The 22,761-nt window shown below is 32.9% G+C and overlaps 1 protein-coding gene across 2 annotated transcripts in view; it reads right to left on the bottom strand.

The window, feature by feature from the left end:
- Window positions 1–1,748: 1,748 nt before the first annotated feature.
- LOC111637199 (GMP reductase 2-like) overlaps window positions 1,749–22,761 on the bottom strand; it is a 44,931-nt gene continuing 23,918 nt past the window's right edge. The window contains exons 4-8 of one of the 2 annotated variants that reach the window (XM_023382630.1): window positions 20,724–20,897; window positions 15,219–15,407; window positions 2,831–3,033; window positions 2,587–2,765; window positions 1,749–2,025 (exon numbers count right to left, since the gene is read on the bottom strand). In XM_023382630.1, coding sequence (XP_023238398.1) covers window positions 2,009–2,025; window positions 2,587–2,765; window positions 2,831–3,033; window positions 15,219–15,407; window positions 20,724–20,897 — 762 coding nt within the window. In that variant the 3' untranslated portion in view covers window positions 1,749–2,008. Of the gene's footprint in view, window positions 2,766–2,830; window positions 3,034–15,218; window positions 15,408–20,723; window positions 20,898–22,761 lie in introns of both variants that reach the window. The other variant, XM_023382629.1, reaches the window with a different exon arrangement.

Here is a 22,761-nt window from a genome sequence, read left to right as displayed (position 1 = left end):
CCACAGAAGTATAGTAAGGGGCCAAATATCAGGCTTTAGAAAACAGGCTATTTTTGAATATGACAAGCTGTAGTATAGCTATAGTTCTCTGTATGACTGCTTTCTTTTGGCATCCTTAGCATATTTATCACTTACCAGATGTTCAGAAACCCAGTCATAAAACTTGCTAGATATTTATTTAATCTGGTACTGTATTCAGGGCAATAGTGTTTTTCATGTTTTACTACAGACAATTAAAAGTTTGCAAAATGGGAAAACAATTTATTTTTAGCATTGTTGAGAAATAAAAAGTGAAAAATTCTGGAACTAATTTTACTCCATATTTTTTTAGAAAATGTTTAATATTGCCAAATATATCATCCATGATCTCTATGTAGATATCATTGGATTCAAACTCCTGACATATCTTAAAGTAATGTCAGGACTTATAACTCCTGCACATATATATATATAAAGCACTACAATTTTTTTTTGTTTAGAGACAACAAAGGCTGTTAGACTGAACGGGATTAAAAAAACATGAAAATCCTATGACAATATAATTATAGTATCTGATTTCTAAGGAGCTTGTGTTAAAAAAATTTTTTTATTCTGATAGGATTTATATAAGCCATTTTTGTCTGAAAGTGAACCAAGTTGTATACTGTTTATATAGATTTCTAAAAAGCTTTTGACATGTTGAAATCCAAAATCTTAAGTATATCTTATGTTTAATAAAACTTTCTGAATCTTCAAGGATTACCTCAGATCATCTTGGATGTTTTTGTTAATGATCTCCCACAGTGTTTCGTTGACAAAGTATATTCAGGACTTCATTTTCTCCAGATATCAGAGTAAATTGTCTTTATTATGCAGAGAGAGTGGTAATATTGCAGCTAAAAATTGGCTCTTTAGCCCAAATTAAATGTTTATGAATAGTTGTGGAAAATTTACTTTTTCTTGTTTTTAGAAAAAGCAGATTATTATTATTTTTAATTAAAATGTAAACAAAGGCACTTAAAGATTTTTGAAAAATTATTAAATAAGATATAAATATAGTGAAAAGTATTCATCTAATTTGGGAAAATAATTGAGGGTATGTAAGCAGGCCTTTCAAAATAATCAATTCAGTGCATGGATTCTACATGCATTTGAAACTAATGTTTGTCCTAGGCATTACAATTGGTTAAAGGAATATTAAAATTTTGGAGCTACCATATGTGAGCACATTTTTATATTGGATAAAGTTAGTTTAATTAAATATGACTGTTTGTACAAGGGAGATGACAACAACTAAGAAGTTTTGTCAAAGATGTCACTTCGAGTTTCATTTGATAAACAATTAATAGAATAAAACAATTTTTGTGAGAGGCAGACAATTAATCTGTGCTAGCATTCAGCAATAAAGAAAACAATTGAACAGAGATAAAGACTCCATTTATCTTTCCTAAAGGTGAAAGAAAAGTTGTAAGTCTGTAAAATTCTGTATAACGAAGAATAGAGAGGCATGACAATGCATTCATTTTGATCAACTTTATTATAAAATTGAAAAACGATCCGCCTGCAGTGACAAATGGAAAGAAAGAAAGTTCTTCACAAAGCATTAATGATCAGACTTTAATTGGATTACAAAACAGTTTTAGACAAACCATTATTTGAAGTACACAAAAATAACTGGTTCTTGTTACAGGCATTAAAAAATATAATGGCAAACATCAGCCAGAGATTCTTTACAAAAGGCTAACCATACTGTTAATCAGAATGCATTCATTTCGTTTAAAATTACATATTACTTAATTTCTATCATCCCATTCATCTAGTGGCCCATCTATCATATTGGTACTCGAATGGAATGACAGAAGTTCCGATGCATCGCTACCAAATGGAATAGTAGAAAAGTGTGCAGAATTCTTGACACATTCCATCTATGACAGTTCTGCCTAAATATCAAAAAAATAAGATCGTCTCGCTAATGAGTGGGAGGCTGCGACTGTGGTTTTCCAGTTAAACTTTTGACTATTGAAGGAGGTCACGAGGAACAGGGAACTTGGGAAAAAACAAAAGAAAAAAAAATTGCGTATTAGTTTAACATTTAAAATAATATTTAATTTGTTTAAAAAAATGGACGTTAGTAAATAGGCTATTTTGTAGGTGCACTTCTCTAACACTCCCATCGCGTCTAACCAAGAATTGGCACGGCAAACGTAGCGAACGACTTGAACCAAGAGAGATTATGCCATTAAAAAAAAAAATCACATTGTGCTCCAGAAATTAGAACTGATTAGTTAGGCTGCAATCTCTCTTCTCTATCTTTGTTGGAAAGGATGAATATATGCCATAAAAAAGACAAAATTCCTCCTTGAGACAACCACAATGATCAACAGTTGAAAGAAGTTCTCAAGCAATTTTCGTAGGTGAAAATAATAGGAAGTTATCACAGTGATCGAGGGATGTGCGCTCCCATCTAAAATGACTAGGTCTAGCTGTCGAACGACACTACGTCTACCGTTTATTATATTACAAAGATAATAAATAAATAAATTTAAAAATAAATAACTATTGTTAAGGAAATGCACGATGACAGATTTTAATTTTCACGTGTCTCACTATAGAATATTTCGTTTGCCTGCTGAGTGACTCTGATGAACGTCGTCCGTCGGGGCAACTCCTTCAGTTTTCCTGCTCCAGTATAGGTACAGGCAGAGCGCAGGCCACCCAGGATATCCTGTAGAGTGGCTTCCACATTGCCGCGGTATGGCACTTCTACTGTCTTGCCCTCCGAAGCCCTAAAATGAAAAAAAATGAACCAGCCTGTCTACTAAAACGAAGAGAATCAGAAGTACCTACTTACCTGTACTCAGCCACACCTCCGTGATACATCTTCATGGCAGTGGCCGAACTCATGCCGTAGAATAATTTGAACTTCTTTCCATTCTTTTCAATGATGTCACCTCCAGATTGATCATGACCTGCAAGCATTCCACCCACCATGACAAAATCAGCTCCTGCACCAAATGCCTTGGCTACATCACCCGGACAAGTACAGCCTCCATCCTAAAAGGAAAAATCCAAATGGGCATTAATCTGAATGTCCAATTTGCTTCTGTTTGCATTCATAAAGGAAAGCTTTTGTGTAAAATAGTAATGTTACCAATAATAAATCTTTATGTTAGGTATGGGAAATAAACTTAATGTATCAGGTAATTCAAATTTGTGTGATTTTTAATATTATCGCTTCAATGAAATCATGAGCTTGAGAAAGATTCTGTGTATCAGGAAACAAGTCATTTTCATTTGGAATGCCTAGGAAAAAGCTGGAAGCTGAGAAAATAGGTTCTGTATATACTGACTGCCAACAACAATATTCCAGAGATATTTGTCTCCTTCCACCCTATAAGAATGTTCAATAACTTGTACAACAGAAAATGGATTGATTATCACACAAAAAATCTGCATCACAAGCACCAAAGCCCAGGATCTACAAACAGAAAATTTAATTTTGTTCCTATTTTCACATTGTACCAATATCATCTGAATAAGGCATGCCTATATATAATACATGTGTAAAACAATTTCAAGATGGATGAAGAAAATGTTTCTTAACATAATTTCACAACATTGGAATGTGACTTCACAAAAACAAAAGAGGCAGAAAAATTTGATTGTAATCATTTGTCATCCTACTCCACATATTCATGATTATATGAATTTAAATAAAAAATATTTTTAGGCCTTGGTTGTACAGTTAATAGTTTATCTTGCACTAGCCCACTCAACTTCACCTCCGATTTGCAATTCCTTATTCATGTTATTGAGCAATGGTAAATTTTTAGCCATTTCAAAGTAGTCAGGATAAGTGTAAAAGCTTTTTCGATAACTGATCTGACCAAAAAATCGGCATTTTAGTTATTTTGCACCAAATTGGTGGCAGTTAGCGCGCATAGAGTTTAGAAGGAAGTGGGGGGAAGCTTTGTCTGCAGCTACTAAAGCAATCCCTATCTAATGTCTAGTATTGATTTCAGAGAATAATTCAATCCAATTTGCAACAAGCATTTATATATGAGAAAGATGGAAACCTAACATGACAATGCTTAGGTAAAAATCTGATCACAATGTATGTCAAACATACAGATTCTAGCATATTTCATATTATGCAGTGACTGAGACATTAATAGTATAAAAAAATTGAAACTTAAGGACTAGAGGTAAATGCGTAATGCCTTTTGATTTGTCTGTTCTTGCTTTCAGCAAGAAAGAAGTCGTAATAACTTGTGCTGCCAAAGACTATTTAAAAACTCATATAATCTGATCATTAACTGCAGCCACTGGAACTCTAAGAAGTAATAGTAATGCATTTCCTTTCTCAATCATATAAGACCAGGGCCATCAAGAGGAGAAGCTGTGGACAATAGTGGTTTCTACCCCTCTAAATTCATGTTATTAGAGAGGTTGAGGCGCACGTTTTAAACGTGTAAACGTGTACGTGTGACGTTCGGCGCCGCTTTCCCGTAAGTCTAAAAGTTTGACGATGATGTTTGGAATGTCGAGCGTGATTCCACCGACTATCCAAACACCATTGTCAAACTTTTAGGCTTACGGGAAAGCGGCGCCGAATGTCACACGTACACGTTTACATGTTTAAAACGTGCGCCTCAACCTCTCTAGTACCAGAAAAAAAATGTTTATTAATAATGAAATATGTAGAATGTTTCTTCAATGACTGCTTTATTTGTTAAAAAAAAAAAAGCTTAGTATGGGCCCTTCCTTATTTATGGAACTGTTTGAGATTTAAATTAGTCATTCAGATTTGTCAGCCAGATCTACAAACCCGGTAACAGACATTTTTTAGGGATTGTCTATTTTTTCTAATTTCAGCTTTTTGTCTAATGTCTAATGAGCAGTATGCTTATTAACCTTTCAGCAGTGGGTTAGTCAGGTATGGTGCTATCCTTATATAGTGGAGAATAAACATGGGAAATTTTTTCATGCTTTTTCTCATTACCATTTCAGAAAAAGATTTTGTAAACAGTTATGTCTAGTAAAGAAAAGTCTTTTTTTTTTATTGTTACATACTGTAATTCCTTTTTCACATGAATTTTTTTTGCGGGAGTTTTTGGCATCCTTCACCACTGCCACATGATTTCCCTTGACGGATATATCCAACAGTCACTGCTGAGTGGTTAACATGTGGCATAAAACAAAACATATCTAGTACTTTTGACTCATCCTGTATATGTTAATGTAGTTACATAGGAAGTCATGCATGAAGAATTGGATGGACTTTTTTTGGTTTGGCTTTGAAAATAATTTTCAAGATCTTTACATCAGGACTCTAACAAGGTTGTGTGACTTTTCAAGATCACAAAAACAAAATCACTTTTACTTTACATAATTTGAAACTTTAAATTTATGATATCTTAAATGTATTTATTTGAATGCAGAAAATGGCTTTAGTTACCTTGTATGACATAGGCTTAAGTTAAATCACCATGTCAAATAGCCACCACTAGCTTGTCACACAAGCTTTTATACTATTCTTGATTTACTTGCCCCAAGTAGAATGGACAAAGTTGATATATTTGCTCTCTGCATGAGCTATCAGAGATATGTGTTATTTTTGCAACAGTTGATTTATTTTGCATGTGCAGAATTGACAGAATAAATGTCAAATGTTAAAAACTGGAGTATTTGCAAAAGAGAAAGCAGGTTCATGAGTGGATCAATCACTGAGAAAGACTGGGTGCTTTGATTACTCTTTTTTAAAAGATTTGGTTGCAGAGGATCTAACTGCCTATAGAAATATTATATGATTAACACAAGTAAAGTTTGATGAATCACTTGAAATGATCACTCCAGAAATAAGAAAACAAGACTGTTATGAGAAACACTATTCCATGTAAAAAAAATTGGAAATAGCACTGTTACATGGGGAGTGGTGATAGCCTGATGTCACTTAAATATTTATTCAGTGCACTTCACAACATCACATCGACTTTTTACTTACTTTAATGAATAAATAAATAAATGGGAGTCAAACCATATATAAATAAAACTTAGCATTGTAAGTTGCTTTCAACATGTATTTTTAATGCATAAAATATTTGTAGATTCAAAACACCTTGTAAGTGAAAACATCCTTAAAAACACTAGCTCTCTTGTCATTGTCAGTATTGAGGACTGTTCTAGGCTTAGTTGATTTTGAGAAGAGGATGCACCCTGTAAGCAAAAGTATGAAGAGGTAGTTGACAGCAGCTTGAAGACTCCAGGTAAATATTTGGAGATGAATATGGGTATACCACAGTGGTCAATCTTTTGAGTAATAAGACTATTTTTTCTTGAAGTACTGTACAGTATACCAAAATTTGTTAGTGGTAGTTTAAGCTGGGATGCAATGTTTTGCAAAGCATTTATATTCATCATCCACTTCTGTTGCCATTTATGCAATTTCATGAAGTTGTGAAACAGCTTTCTGGAAACACAAAGGATTTGTTTTAACTTTCGTCTTCAAACATTTCTTTGGAAGTACTGGAGGCAACATTGTTGTTCAGTTTTCTGTTGGTATGAAAGCAGCTTGCAAATTCTCATTCTGTAGCAGATGTTAAATCACCTGCCCCACTAGGACAGGCATCACCTTTCCTCCCTGTCAAGAGAGATGTTTTCATCCCCTGCCAAATTCTGCCAGCATTGATTGGTCCTTGAATGAAAAGAAACTTAATAGTAACCTACATTTTGTTTTGGTAGTATTTAACCTGAATGTTCTCTGTGTCATTTAAGGTTCCTAACAATGTAGAAGAGTGGCAGTTGACATGGAAGTTTCCTAATTCCATGTAGGAATACATTGACTGTTTTGTGGGCAAAGAATGGCATATCCTTTCTCCATTATTCTCCTGTTCACAATGGTGGTTACAGATTGAATATAGTCAGATGTATCTGAAGCAGTAAAGTAGAAACTTTTAATATAGTGCTGTCAAATGCAATTTGAAAATACTGCAATGGAAAAAATATGCTGAATTGGTCTGAAGGTGGACTTTACGTGGGAAATGATGCTTTTGCAAGTCTTTCAGTTACAGGAAAAAGCCTTTCAGTTACTGAAACGAAAAGTTTTAATAACTACTATCAAGAGCTAGACATATTTTGAAAACTGAAAGATGAAGAATCTTGAAGCCAGGATTCCAAAGGCAAAGACCCATTGACCTAAAAGTAAAAACAACAGAATTGCTTGTTAAGGTTGCATGTTCCACGTACAACTGGCTCAACATGACCTCTTCAGGAACTCCTCATTAGGATGTTGTTGATGAGAATTTCACCAGTATTTATTTACCCCAGGAGCATGGGGATGCAATGGCAATGGATCAATTCCAGTCTGTTAGCAGGACAGCCATATTGAACCATTACTCTAATGATGCAGAAGTACCAAGATAAAGCCATGCTACAGCCTTCAATAAAACATGTTCTGTTCTATGACAGTTAAATGCAGTGCAAAATACTTGAATAGAAATCACAATATATTTTGCTAGGATGTGAATTATATTTTTTAGAATTCCAAATATACATTTCATTTTCATTATTGTATTAACATAATGTTCTCTCAATACTCCATTTTTGTTCTTGCAACTGATACAGAGAGTGAAATTGTTTGGTGTTGAAAATCTGTTTCATATTTACAATTCTTTGCTTTATTTCTTGAATATAGTACAAAGAATAACCATTAACTTATTACGTAACAGATTTTGAGGGTGTTTCTCAAGGAGGAGTCAACTTTCTGAAATCTAATTAGTTTTACTGTATAGACTTTGTTAGCTCTAGTGCCACTGTTTTTAGACTGCATTTTGTTTACCTCATTTAAGAACTTAAAAGATGTTACTGAAGAAAAAAAATTCTAAATACTCTTCTTTGGGAATATCGAAACCAATTCAGTCAATACCCAATCTACCTGATAAAAATGTGCTCCTGCAAGCTCTTCTGAATGAAATTTTCAATGGAAATATCCCATAACTCTTCATTTTTTCTGTACACTGCCAAAAACCATAAAATGTTGTCATTTGACCACTTTAACACTTCCTCCTTGCTTCCTTCTCTTTCCACTTCATTGGACATGAGAAAGAAGAAACTACAAAACAATCATTTACAGCACAAGTCAGAGCACATGCAATGTAGAAATCACACAACAACTATATCACTTGACCACCGATGTTCAGTTTTACTTGCCAGGAGTCAGCGACATGTTTAATTCAATTCATCACAAATATGTGTAACTGCCTTAAGTACTTAACCCCTTCATTCCCGATCATTAATTAAATTGATATAAGATTAATATTAAAATACATTATAAATACTTAAAACTGAAAAAAAAACGAAAGAAATGCGTTAATTTTGAAGAAAAACCTTCAAATTTTATTTTCCTTTGTTTCGCATTTCTGTGAAATTTAACACCGATGAGTCATTGTTTACACAGCTGGGTGACCTTGAACACAGCTGGAGTCGGATTTCCCGGGACATTCTCATAGACGTCTAGGGAGGACAAGGTTTTAAAGTAGGGTGAATATAAGCGACACGGAAATTTTTAAATATTTTTAAAAAATTCAAACTTTTATTGCGATTTCCGACCCCCCTAATTAATTAATTTTATATTTAAAAAAATATATTAATTAAAAAAATTAAAAAACCATTGGAGGTCGTTTTTGACATCAGAAACTAACTTTAAATAACTTTACCGAATGAAAATCCGTGCGCTACAACTTAGGAACCATGAAATAAAATTGATAAAAAACTCCCATTAAAAAACAATTAAGCCTTAATCGAGCCTTCACATAGGCTCATTAAAATTGCGATAAAATTTTTTTGCGCGGGAAAAAAATTTTGAAAAAATTTCGGGACCTAAAAAACATTCCAAAAATTCAATAAAAAAAAATTTTTTCAAAAATGCAACTAGTCGTCACCTAGTGTGACTAGGGATTGCAATCCAGCAGTGTTTTTAATCCAGCTGGATTTTTGCTGGACCAACAACATTTGAGCAGGATCCAGCACGGATCCAGCTGGAATGATGCGCGGATATTTTTTGGTGTAATAAAGTGTTATCTATCTATCCAGAAATTTATGGGTTTTTTTAAAGAAATAAAGCATTTTTTTTAAATACTTAAGAAACTTATTATTATTTAGATTGGTCACTATAAATCAGTAAAACTTCTTACACATTTAGGTAGTAACTTTGGTTCGGTTTAACACTTGAAATAGAGATAATTAACTTTAAATGTTTAGTTAGATTATAATAGGAAAATTAATTCTGCAAATTAATTTGTATTAATATATTATATTATATAATAATATAGGGACGGATAATCAGTGGCTAAGTGGCTATCAGTCTTACCAGTTTTCTTATATAGGCTCTACGTATCAGCCTGTAGTTATTTATAAGTAATTTAATTATTAGTGTTAGTAAAGTAGTTAGTAGTAGTCTAGTAGTTAGTTATTATTATCACAATCATGAATCACATACATTCATATCCTCATATATCTAAGATACCAATACTCATTAATTTAACTATTTAACTAACTAGGTAGTCTGTTTCTCACTAATTTTCACAATAAAATTTCCTAGCCTAGCCCAGCCCACTAACCACTTATAGAATAAAAGTTAAAAACTCTTACTTAATAGAACTAGAGTAGAAGTTATAAAATATTAGTCTTGTCTTGAATAAAGTATTTTAAAGGACTAAATAAAATTAACTTTTCTGGAAGTAGGATCTCAAGAAACAAATGGTATTGATGGTGTTGTCTCCCAACCTACGTCTTAATGAACTGCATACATATCCTGCTGCAGAGAATGTCCTTTCTGCCTCTACGCTAGTTGGTTTCAGTGTCATCAAATAATGATAAATCAAAGATAAGTTTTCACCTCTGACTCCCTCACTTTCATAAACAGCCATTTCCTTTTTTTAATAACTTATAATCCTTCTCAGTGCTAGTTTCTTTCCGTTTCATGAAGTATTCTTTCTTACACTTTAGTTAAATCTCTAATTCTTGTTCCAATGTGAAATTCAGGAAATCCGGGTTATCTGGATCATCATTTTCCACCTCCGTAATATCATCTGCCATTGCTGCTGGTTCCACTACATATGTATTTACACGATTCAGCATAGTTTTCATCTCCTGGCACATTACATTTTTTTCAGCATGTGAAAGATAAGGCTTTCTAACTTTTTGGTCATAGTTCTTTGGGTTCTGTATGTAAATCAGCATCCCTTGACCTCGGTAAGACGCCGTTCTCTGATTCTTTTGTGGAGTGCCTCGAAAAGGTTGGCACTCAAGATTGTGTCTTGGCTTTTTAGTTTGTCTAAGACAAATTTCAGGGTTGTGTCAGCAGTTATCAAACTCGACTCTTCTGCAGAAAGATTCTTCAGCCAGTTTAAACTTAAACTCTAAAGTTGTAGTGCATAGATTTTCCTTCGGTAAAGTTATTTAAAGCTAGTTTCTGATGTCAAAAACCACCTCTAATAGTTTTTTAATTTTTTTAATTAATAGATTTTATTATATACATGTTTCATTAAGTCGGGGGGTCGGAAATCGCAATTAAAATTCGAATTTTTTAAAAATATTTAAAAATATACAGCTAGCTAGTACTCACCCTACTACAAACCCTTCGCCTCCCGAAACTTCTATGAGAATGTCCCAGGAAATCCGACTCCAGCTGTGTAAACAATGACTCTTCAGTGTCAAATTTCGCAGAAAGGCGAGACAAAGGAAAATAAAGTTTGAAGCTTTTTCTTCAAAATTAACGCATTTCTTTCATTTTTTTTTTCAGTTTTAAGTATTTTTTATGTTTAATTATATTAATATCAAAAATTGCTGGGAACTTAAGGGTGTGAAGACCTCTCAATCAACTAAATTATAGTAAAGCAATTTCAAACATTGCTTTACTATAATTTATTATCTCCATAATATGTTTTTCAAACTTTACAGGTTTTGTAAGGTGTCAAAGTCCGATTGTTATTTTATGTTTTGGGCGTTATTTTTAGTTATACAGTGGTACCTCAGTATACGTCTGCTTTAGAATACATCCTGTTTGAACGAAACAAATTTTGCTCAGTATACGACTTAATTCAATTATACGCACCATCAATGAACAAGTAGCACTATTGGTGTACTAGACCAGACTAGATGTTTGTGGTGCCACAGTTTATAACTTTGTTAAATTTCTTCTGATTTTAATTTGTAAGTAAAATTTTATTATTTTTATTAATCATGAAAAGCAACAGAAAATTAAAAAAAAAAAAAGACTAGAATCACAATGGAACTGAAAAAAAAAATTGTTGAGAAATATGAAGGTGGCATGCATGTTTGAAATTTAACTGTTGCATACCATATTCTGAGAATGACAATATCAACAATCGTAAATAAAGACATTATTAAATCTGCTAATGTTGCGAAGGGAGTTAAATCAATTTCTAAACAGAAATCGAAGACATTAGATCATGGGTTCCCAACCTATGGGTCGCGACCCAGAAGGGGGTCGCAACGGGCTTTCTGTGGGATTGCCAACTTATACAGTTAACTAAAAAAATGTTCACTATAATGCAATTTTTATTTTTAATGGTGTCTTGAAGTTTGAATAATTTGATATACAGTCAATCCCCCTATAACACGGGTTCCTATAGTTCGGATTCCTATATGACGGCGAAAAAATTGCGACGATGTCCGTACAAACATGGTAAAAAAACTCCTATAATTCGGTAAAACTTCATTGGGCAGCCAAACTACTTTCCGCCATCCAGTGCCACGCTACGGAGAGTTTAGGCGGGTAAATTAAGTTTACTATCGCCTGTACAGTATTATATATAAATTAGGTACTGTATATATAATTATATATTTAATTTATTGTAACTTTATTATAATTATATATATACTTTCCACCGTCCAGCGCCACGCTACAGAGAGTTTAGGCGAGTAAGTTGAGTTTACTATCGTCTGTACAGTATGTAAATTAGGTACCGTAAGTCTAATACAGCACTAATTTTATACATTTCTTGTGAAAGAAACATTTCTTATTCAACGGCCATAAAAATTATTTATATTAATGATGTCTCCAAAGTTCAACGAAGTTTTCGCAGAAAAATAATTTATCAGAAAACGCGGCCGCCGTTTGGTGCGCTGCTCCGCGACGAAAACAAGCTTAAGCAATGGCGACGTCGAACGGTGCACACTCGGTAAGTAATTCTACATTTTTTTGTTTATAGCATAGTTTATACGGATTATTCCCAAAAAATATACGTATTTTGAAAATGTTGAGTCGGCTTAGTCTAGGAATCGACTAATTTTATGGAAGAAAACCTTTCAAACACCCGTAGTCAGTAAACTTCACACGTGTCGGGCTGTGATTGGCAAGGTCTCCTAAAACATCAATTTCATAAAAAACGGAACGTATCTACCGTGTTATAGGGGTGGTCGACTGTATTTTTTAAAAATTAAAATAAGTGTAATATAGGTACGCTATTCCGTCACAGTTGGTTGAATCATGTGTTGAGAGTTTGAGAGGAATAAATTAAATGTTGAGAATGACATGAGGTTGGCGTTAACAAAAACTCACCCGCGAATTTTAAGGCTGGTTAATAACATACAATTTCAACAATCGCATTAAATTATTAGACATAATTTAAAATAAAATTATACTAAAAAACTAATTTCGCTGTTTTTTTAATTACCTTATTAAAAATGTCTTTTTCAATAGTATCGGGGTCGCGGGTCACTTGGCTTTTATAAAAAGGGGTCGCCACTCGTTGCATTAGATCATGTTGAGAAATTGCTTTTGCTTTGGATAACTGAAAAACAGTGTGCTGGCGACAGTGTATCAGAAGTAATTATTTGCGAGAAAGCTAAAAAGATACATGCTGATCTCATGAAAAATCAAGCAGGAACTAGCCAGAAAAGCGAGGTGTTTAAAGCCAGCCATATTTTTTTTACATAAGAACAGATTAATCATTTTTATATTACTTCTTATGGGAAAGGTTGGTTTGGTTAAGTCCAAACATCAGGAACGGATTAAGGTCAAATACCGAGGTTCCACTGTAGTTATTTTTCTTTTCGGGATTGTTTTTAGGTCAGAAATGCCTAAGAAACCCCTAAAATGTGCTAAATTCAAAAATAAAAATCTAAATATACTAATTTATGTCAGTGACTGATCCCTTGATGCATGAATATGTGGAGGGCAATGCAGAGTTACACTAATACAGATAATAGACAATACTCCTGTTCAACAGTTTGGTATAGCTCCCAACAGCAATCTTCATTGAAGCAAATTGTCTGACATTCTCTGATAAGCGATGTATTCTTTGAACACTTTGAAAACTTATACACTCTGAAAAGTGTATTCTTTGTTTAATTATGTGAAAAAGAATTTCTTCATTATTGATTGTTTATTTTGTATATAATTGATCTTGACTTTTTTTGGAATACAGTGGGTGATCGGTTAACGAACATAATCCGTTCCAAGACTTTGTTCGCTATCCGAATTGTTTGTTAACCGATTATCGATTTACCATAGGTTTTAATGGGAATTTAATTAATTCGTTCTGGAGACCCCCAAAATAAAAAATATAAATAAATGTAGTAAGAGAGTATATATGTAATAATAAAATTTAATAAAAACGCAAGACTGTGTACATATGTGTCATGTTTTTTCAGTTTGAAAGGGTTAAAGAATCTGTCTAATGTCAATTGCTTTTCTCTCTTCTTCAGGATTTTTCATAAGTAATTAATAGCATTGCAATTGTAGAAATCCCCAAGCCTCAACCTGGTTTGGATGCCATTCTAAGACCGTTGTTCTGACTTCCTCACACTTCTTCAAAGGATGTTTAATAACAGATATTGGCATTAATCCTCTTTTTCAGAAGAAAACATATCTCGCCAAGTTTCTTGGGTTCTTCATTCAAGAGTTCATGGCATTCTTCTGTCGTGAGATCCATTTCAGGTTCCATTATGAACTCTTCGATGTTCTTTATCAGTGTTTTTCAACCTGTGGGTCGCGAAGCCTTACATGGGGGGTTGCGGGTAGAAGAAAAAGACAAGAGTTTGTAGGTCCTACACTACATTAAAAAAACTACAATTTCAGCGAGAATTACGGCCCATCCCAGAAAATGATAGCGGAAAAAGTGTTGAGCTGATTTGCAAAAAGAAATAAAAAGTAGGAAAGTAGAAGCTGAAAATTCAGATCCTAAAAAGAAAGAAAGAAAAAAAAAAACAGATCTCTGTGCCTAATGTTATAATTAAAGGAAGTTTCATACTTTATGTATTTAATTTTCTTTCTGTTGAGACAAATTATTGTAGATTAAAATAAAAATTTCAGAAGAATCGACAATAATTTAACACACACAGTTTTTAAAATCACTGATATAGTTTTAATATGGCCCTAGGGGGTCGCCAGAATTTTTTAACTTGTAAAGTGGTCACGTATTCAAGAAGGTTGAAAAACACTGTTCTATATTTCTCAGATGTGATTTTTGTTACTCCTTTAGCTGCTTGAGTCTTCTTGATTATACAGTATTTTCCTTAAAAAAATGAACTGTGGCCTACTGTAGACCTGTTCACGCCATACTGCCCAACAACATTAGGCATCTTCTGCCCACTCTTTACCTTTGCTATTATACTCTCAACTTACAAAAGAAAAAAAAAAAAACTCAAAGCTTAACGAGTGCCTACCCGACAGTCTCGTGAATACATAAAAGAATTATTTTGTCATAAAAATAAAAGGCTGGAATTATAAGGGAAAGTTTTAAAGTTCGGAGGAATACTATCCGATCGGTATATACCAGCTTGAGCATTGATGTCGATGACGATGTCTCCCACACTCCGAAAAGTTTCGAATTGTTGCCCGAAGACAAGGAAAGTCCAATTGGTATTCGTTATTTTACATTGCTTCTTCTTGTGTTTGTTCTGTGGGGTGTTCATTATCCGATCATGTGTTCATTGTCCAAACATAAAAATCTTTCGCGAAAGTGTTCGTTATCCGATCACCCACTGTATATACTTAACAATGATTATTTATATATAAATATATATTTATTAGATTGAATGATATTAAGTAAAATTCCACAATAATAAGTGTTAGTGAGAGGCAAAATATAATAATCCAAAGTAAGTCCAGGTCTGATACTTGATTTCAACCCTAAATTGTGTAACCCCGCCTTTTATGTCGTGTGGTATGTTAGTTTTCACACCATGAACTAAAATTTTAATTAATGACTTACCGAAATGATATGTCCACCAAGGCCATGAGCTGCATCAGCACATTCAATAACTGCACTTAACTGTGGATAGCCAACTCCAGTCTTTTTGCGAGTAGTACATACAGATCCTGGTCCAATACCCACTTTAATTATGTCAGCACCAGAGAGTATAAGTTCTTCAACCATTTCTCCCGTCACAACATTACCTGCCTGATATTAAAATGATATTTAAAAATAAATATTTTACATATACATTATCATACATATCTGGGGCCTTGTATAGTGAAAGTTGGTAAAAATTCTTTAAAAAATTTACCTCTAGATATCAAACAATATTTGGAAATGAGAGTTGAATAAAGCACAAAGCATGAAAAGGGCAACAAGCCTCTCACGCCACTATTTAAAACCTGTCTGATTTTCTGCTTGTGTGTTGACTAAAAATAAATTGAAATTGACAGTATCCTTTACAGTAGATCCCCCTATAAAACCGTTTCCTATAGTTATGATTCCTATAAAAATTGTGGCAGTATCCGTAAACAACGGTAAAAATAACTCCTATAATACGTAAAACGTCATCGGGCAGCCGAACTACTTTCCCGCCGTCCGTAGCGCCACGCTACGGACGTTTAGGCGGATAAATTGAGTTTAGTATCGTCTGTTCATATAATTATATATAAATTAGGTACTGTACATATAATTATATATTAATTATATATAAATTAGGTACTGTATATATAATTATATATTAACTTAATTTATTGTAACTTTATTATAATTAAATATATATTTTTCGCCGTCTAGCGTCACGCTACGGCGAGTTAGGCGACCTATCGTCTGTCCAGTACTGTAATTTTATACATTTCTTGTGAAAGAAACATTTCTTATTTAACGGCCATAAAAATTATTTATATTAAGGATGTCTCCAAAGGTCAACGAAGTTTTCGCAGAAAAATAATATCAGAAATCGCGGCCGCAATTTGATGCGCTGTTCCGCGACGAAACCAAGCTTTAGCAACGAGCGTAGTCAAAGGGTACACACTCGGTAAGTAATCCTACAATTTTTTGTTTATAACGTAGTTTATACGGATTATTTTAAAAAAAATATACGTATTTTGGAAATGTTGAGTCGAATTAGTCTAGAATCGATTAATTTTATGAAAGAAAACCTTTCAAACAGCCGTAGTCCGTAAACTATGATTCCTACAAAATTGATTCATAAAGAACGGAACGTATCTACCGTCTTATAGGGGGATCTACTGTATTTACAGATATATTTTGGTGCTTATAGATTTTGATTTGCCTTTAATGTAGACTTATTACCCACAGGCAAGTCAATAATTTCCAATTCTTAAAATCATAAAAGAATTACAGGAAATCCTCATTAGTTCAAAATTCAAGAGACAAAATAATCTAGACTTCAAATTATCAAGTTTAGAATTATTCAAGATTTACATATTTCTGCACAATATGCCAAATGCCATGTAGCTGATTATTTTATTAGGCAAATGAAATATGGCTATATATACAAAATGTTATTTTCATTAATTAATAATAATAATAATAATATAAATAACCTGCGGGTAAATAGCACTTGTCTGGTGAGAACCTCACCGGGTACCACATGCATTTTGGGGATATATAAAGCATTAATAGTTTCAGATGTATGATGACCCTTTCATTGTAATAATATTCTGCATATGTGTAATAAAGTATATTTGTATTAAATATATTAATAATAAGTCTTTAATCCCTTTACAATTAAAAAAACAGGATTAAAGACTTATTATTAAGACTTTTGCTTGACACATAAATCAGAAAGAAGCTTGAGGCCAGTAGTGGATAAGTGCTGTGCTCCTACGATATTATTAGAACGGAAGCTTAAGGAATTTATTATTGCAAACATGCCTCCACATGTTTATAACATAAAGCAGCCATTAGAAGTGCTCCAGAAGTTGAAACAACTGAAAGTTAATGAAACAAGCTACATGACAGTGCTCGATTTTAAGGCTATATACCCTTCAATTAAGCTTGAACCATGCTTTTGTCACCTAAGAGACTTTTTATTAGGCAATATCGATAACGCAGCGAAGTTAAGAAAACAAATTCTAGAACTGGATCATTTGGCTACATTCTTGTCACTTTTTGCTTTTGAGAGTACTGCATACTCACAGCTTAGAGGAGTACCAATGGGTAGCCCGGTCTCAGGCTTATTGTGCGAGATGGTAATAAGATCTCTGGAAAATAACGTATTGCAGAAATATGAAGTTAATATGATAATGTACGCAAGGTACGTCAACGACGTATTTATTATTTGGAACGATAAACCACACATACGCCAATTTATTAGAGATATAAACAACAATACTAATGGCTTGGAATTAGAACTAGAGCAGCAAAATCATAAAAGGATACATTTCTTAGATATAGAGGTCGAAATAGATGAAGAAGAGAAAATCACTACGAAAGTATATAGAAAGCTGACATACATTTCGGATTTGATACCATGGTCCTCTCATGACCCAACAAGCTACAAACTAGCAGCATTTAGAGCACTGATTAAAAGAGCATACACTCATTGTAGCACGGTTCAGGACACATGTAAAGAGCTTGAATACATTGCAAAGCTAGCAAGAGATTTAGAACTTAAGCAAAATAAAGTAAAAGTCTTAATATAAGCAGAAAAAGGAGGCAATAAGAATAAAGATAAGAGAGAGAAAAAGGAGGTCACCATAATGGAATACAGAAAAATAGGAATAGAAAGCAACAAGAAAATAGCGTATAAGAGAAACATAATAATATTCCAAATGCTAAGAAATGACAAAACACCCGTAGACAGAAGGCTGGACCCAGGTGTGTATGTTTTGGAATTTCCATTTGGCAAATTTAAATTCTGTTAGTTCAATCCTGAAAAACGTCTGTTAATCTGACTGAAAACGTTCGATAAGTTTTTAAAATAGACTGCATTTTAAAGGTATTTGGAGTTTATTAATTAACAAATCTTCGCAAAGCTCAGCGTTGTACTGATATTTCACAAAAACTGAAAGTACTGTCAATCCACTGACATTGGTGCTTTCATCTATTCTAAAATTAATGCTTGGTTAAATCAAAATTTTACTAGACTACAGGTTCACTCGGTGCTAACAGCACAAATAGACAGGTAAATCAAGTGGATAAACAAGTTGTTTGGACTGTTAAAAGAGAAATCAGTGTTCATACTGGGATATTTTAAAGCAAGTTTTTGTCATTTCTTGTGTTAATAATTTACAGCAAATTCATTAACATACGCCATTTTATAATGAAAATTAGATGTACCCCTTCGATTTATGCTCGTACCCCTGATTTAGAACCACTGTTCTAGAACAGTCCATAAAGAAAAGTGTGTGCTTATTTGTGCCACTATGTAAATTAAATATTTTTTCCAAGCTAATTAATATTTATCATGTCACTTTGATTCAAACACTATTTGCTTCTTACTTCCTATTTTTCTTTCAGGTTCAAGGGACATTTTTCTTACAAGAAAAACCTATTTGAAATAGTAAGGCACTCTCCCTTCATGCAATTAGAAGACAAAGTTTCTTACTTGAAGACATTTCTCTAAAAACATAAATTGTCCTGATTACCTTATTCTTGATCTTCATTACAAAATTTCATTTTTTGTGTCTCTTGCTAGCTTCTTGCCATCTCTTTAAAAATGAAACAAGATAAATTCCTAATTAAAAACAAAACCTGGCTAGACTATCGGATTTTCAAACAATGATGTTGCTATAAGTAAAAGAGCTGGCCGATCTCAGAAAAGCTTCAATGAATCTTCAGATAATTGATGGATCTTAAGACATTTTGTTTTAAGAACTAAATATTCTCCTTATACATTATCATTTTCAGCTCAGATGAGTTTGTGTTCTGTGGGTAAAGTGGAGACATCCAAATTGGTAAAAGAAGTAACTGGTACATCACCATGAAAAGCAGCCAAATATCAAACTGCTTTTAAAAAGTTCAACATCATCAACCAAGGCAGCTTACAGGCATAGAAGTCCTTGCCTGGTAAGTTTAGCTTCAACACACATGGCATCAATATGCAATTACAAAATCTGCAACAGAGACATTTGCAGATTTAACCAAAGCTTATGGACATGCCACTTTATCAAAAAATGTGGTATTTAGATGGCACAAACATCCAGGGTAAAGATGATGCTTGTCGTTTTTTTTGATAGACGTGAATTGGGCACAAAGAATTTTTACCTTCAGAACAGACAGTTAATCAGATCTTCTACAAAGATGTCTTGGAATGACTTCGGGTCAAGCAAGTCTGCAGGGACATTGCAAAAGATTGGGTGCTGCACCACAATAATTCGCCTGCTCACACAGCACTATCAATTCGAGATTTTTTGGCCAAGAAAAAATCCCACACTCCCACAACCTCCCTATAGCCCAGACCTAACTCCATGCGACTTCTACCTATTCCTAAGATAAAATCTGAAGTTCAAAGGTTATCATTTCGAGATGGTGAAAAACATCAAAAAAGTTGCAATCAACGAACTAAACACCCTTAAGGAAAACGACTTCAACTACTGCTATGGCCAGTGGAAAAAAAACATAAGAACCACTGTGAAACACACTCAAGGGTTGTACTTTGATGTAAATCTTGTATACTTTGAAATAAAAAATCAGTACAGACCTTGTATGTATTTTGATCAATGTATGAATTTTCAAAAAGAAAAAAATTTAATAATTTGTAATAAAGAATTCATTTAACAAAATCTTTAAGGCATGACTTGCTTTTTAGTAAAATGTTGAGGCAAAATCCATCAAATTGAGTCACATTTTATTCACTTTTAATCCAAGGAATAACATCACTGCATTGATTTTTTTTCTTTTTAAAGGAGATTAGTATCACTGTTGTTCTTACAACTGAAAATGAATAAAATTTGCGAGTATATTCAATGGATTTGTCTCAACTTTTTTACTAGTAGATATTGATTGTCAATCTAGTATCAATATATTATTATTTTAAGATTAGGTTTATATTTTATTTTGATTAATAATTATTATATTTTAGAATGTTCTGGAAGAAAAGATCAGCCCAGACAGGGACTTGTACCTGCAACTCTGTTTACCATGCAAAGCTGTTGTCAGTTATATTACCCTTTGCAGATNCAACATGTCAGGAGTGAAACGTAAACACGTTACTCTTTCATTAAATGAAAAATTAGCAGTGCTACAAAGACTAGACAAAGGAGAAGATTGTTTATTTTACTTTTTTCTGATAATCCGACCTTTTTTGCGTTCCGACCATACCCCCAGTCCCAAAGGTGACGGATTAGAGGGGTTCTACTGTATATAAAATTTCCAAAAATAATGAAAACATTAACTTTTAAAAAAACAATATGTTCAAAATAAATACTCAATGATGAATGTTTGAGAATAATGTTTATCCAAGTTCAGTAGTAATATATCAAGATTTTCAATTAAAATCTAAGCATAAATGTAAGTAAAAGTCATAATACATAATGATTTTGAAATACATACCATGATAGTATGAGATGGAAATGTCTTCCGAACTTGTCTGACAAATTCTACGAATAACTCAGAATAACCATTTGCCACGTCAAGACATATATATTGAATCTGAGGTATTTCATTCAAAATAGTATTCAATTTCTCAAAATCATTTGAACTTGTTCCAGAACTAGCAGCAACATCCTAAAATATACAAATAAAATCTTTTAAATCATTTCTTACATTAAAAATTTCATTTACATAGACAATTAATAATAACGATTTACTTACTATTCTCAATTTCATTAACAACCAATTAAGAAATGAACATTGAATCTATCCTTGAAAGTAAACCATAAAAGGAATCTATTGTTGAAATTTATGGATTTTGAAAAAGCTTTCAATATTGTTTAGAACTGTTCAAAACATTGTGTGGGAACTTGGGGCCATCAAAAATTGGATTATGAGAGTTTAGGGTAGGATCATGCCACCAGGTGTGTGTTGTCAGACACACCTCTGATTTAGACAAAAAAAAAACAAAAGGCAGATAGTTAAGGCACAAGGGTAGGAGTCACTTCAAAGTCTCAGAATGAGCCTCTTGGGAGGATGAATACAAAGTCAAGTAAACTAATTTATGAATAAAAAATAAAGTTTATTATGGAAAAACAAAACTTACTATTAATCAAAACTAAGTTCAAATGTTATCAATAAGTACAAAATCTGTTTTAGGTAGTTACCCTATTTCTATTTGTAAAATGGGGGTATATAGTGGGAGTATCCAAACTTCACAACTCGCAACATACTAGAAAAAGAGTTGTTCTCTTCTAGATGATGTGTTAATTTTCTTCTTTTCCTTCTCTTTCTCCTTCACTTTCTCTCCTTTTCTTCTTCACTTTTTTGTCTTCTTCCCCTTCACTAAGTCTCTCAATTCCTCTCTTGTCTTTTAAGAATTATATGCATCCACATGAAATGGACAGAGTAGCATCTGTCATCTAACACCATTGAAAAGGGGGAAACGACTATCATTCCCTTCATCTTTCCTTTACATGTTGTGAGATTTATAACAATTATTGGATAATTGTTTTATTCTAATTTGTTTCTCTGAATTATTTTTAACAGGTATTACTAAAAATTTAGAAAGGAGATCCCTAAAATTGGAAAAATAGGCAAAATTCCTTTAAAACATTGGTTGATAAACAATCCTGCTGTCACATTTACAGAATCTCTGAGATATGGGTGCAATGGAGGTCCTGTCTGGTAGTTAACAATTGTTTGTTACACAACCAGACAAAACAAAGATGGGATATAAAATACATATATAGTTTAAAATACAATAAAATTTCCAACTTATTATTTAAAGAGATTTATTTTAATCTTTTAGCTAATAATGTATTGATTAAAATTATACAGTGATACCTAAGTTTTCATCGATAATCTGTCCAAAAACAAGTGGCGAAATTTGAAACCACTGAAAACCGAGGCAATTATTTCCATATGAATCAATGTAAATCCAATTATGTAATTCATTCTAGACACTCCAAAATACATACCAAAAACACTTTATAGAGAATAAATATAGCTTTTAATACTAAAAACAATAAGCAATTAATATAAAATGAATATAAAAGACTAATGTAAACAATAAATGAACATTTAACATGACATTCAAAGGGCTGCTGGCTCTGGAAACTTTCTTTGGTCTTATGATTGAGCTAAAAGGAAAGGAAACTAATGGAATTGTTCAGCTAGACTGCAGGGTAATTCTCACACAATGAGAAACAATGCCACACTGAGCAGGAAAACGCATAGGTCACCCCTTGTTTTTGCAAAATTAGCAGCGAGGTCACATCAACGAAATCCGGGGCAACCGACAAAAACCGAGACAAATTATTCACAGATAAAAATTGATGAAACCAAAATCAATGATAACACAGATATTACTGTACAGATAATGTTCATAATTCATGTATATATATATATAATATATATATACTGTATATATATATTATATATATATATACTGTATAATATATATATACATATATATATATATACTGTAATATATATA

Source organism: Centruroides sculpturatus, unplaced genomic scaffold (genome assembly GCF_000671375.1).
Source record: "Centruroides sculpturatus isolate CEXI.00-Female unplaced genomic scaffold, Cexi_2.0 scaffold900, whole genome shotgun sequence".
NCBI lineage: Eukaryota > Metazoa > Arthropoda > Arachnida > Scorpiones > Buthidae > Centruroides > Centruroides sculpturatus.
Note: the sequence above shows the minus strand (reverse complement) of the source record. Positions and strands in the feature narration are given on the sequence as shown.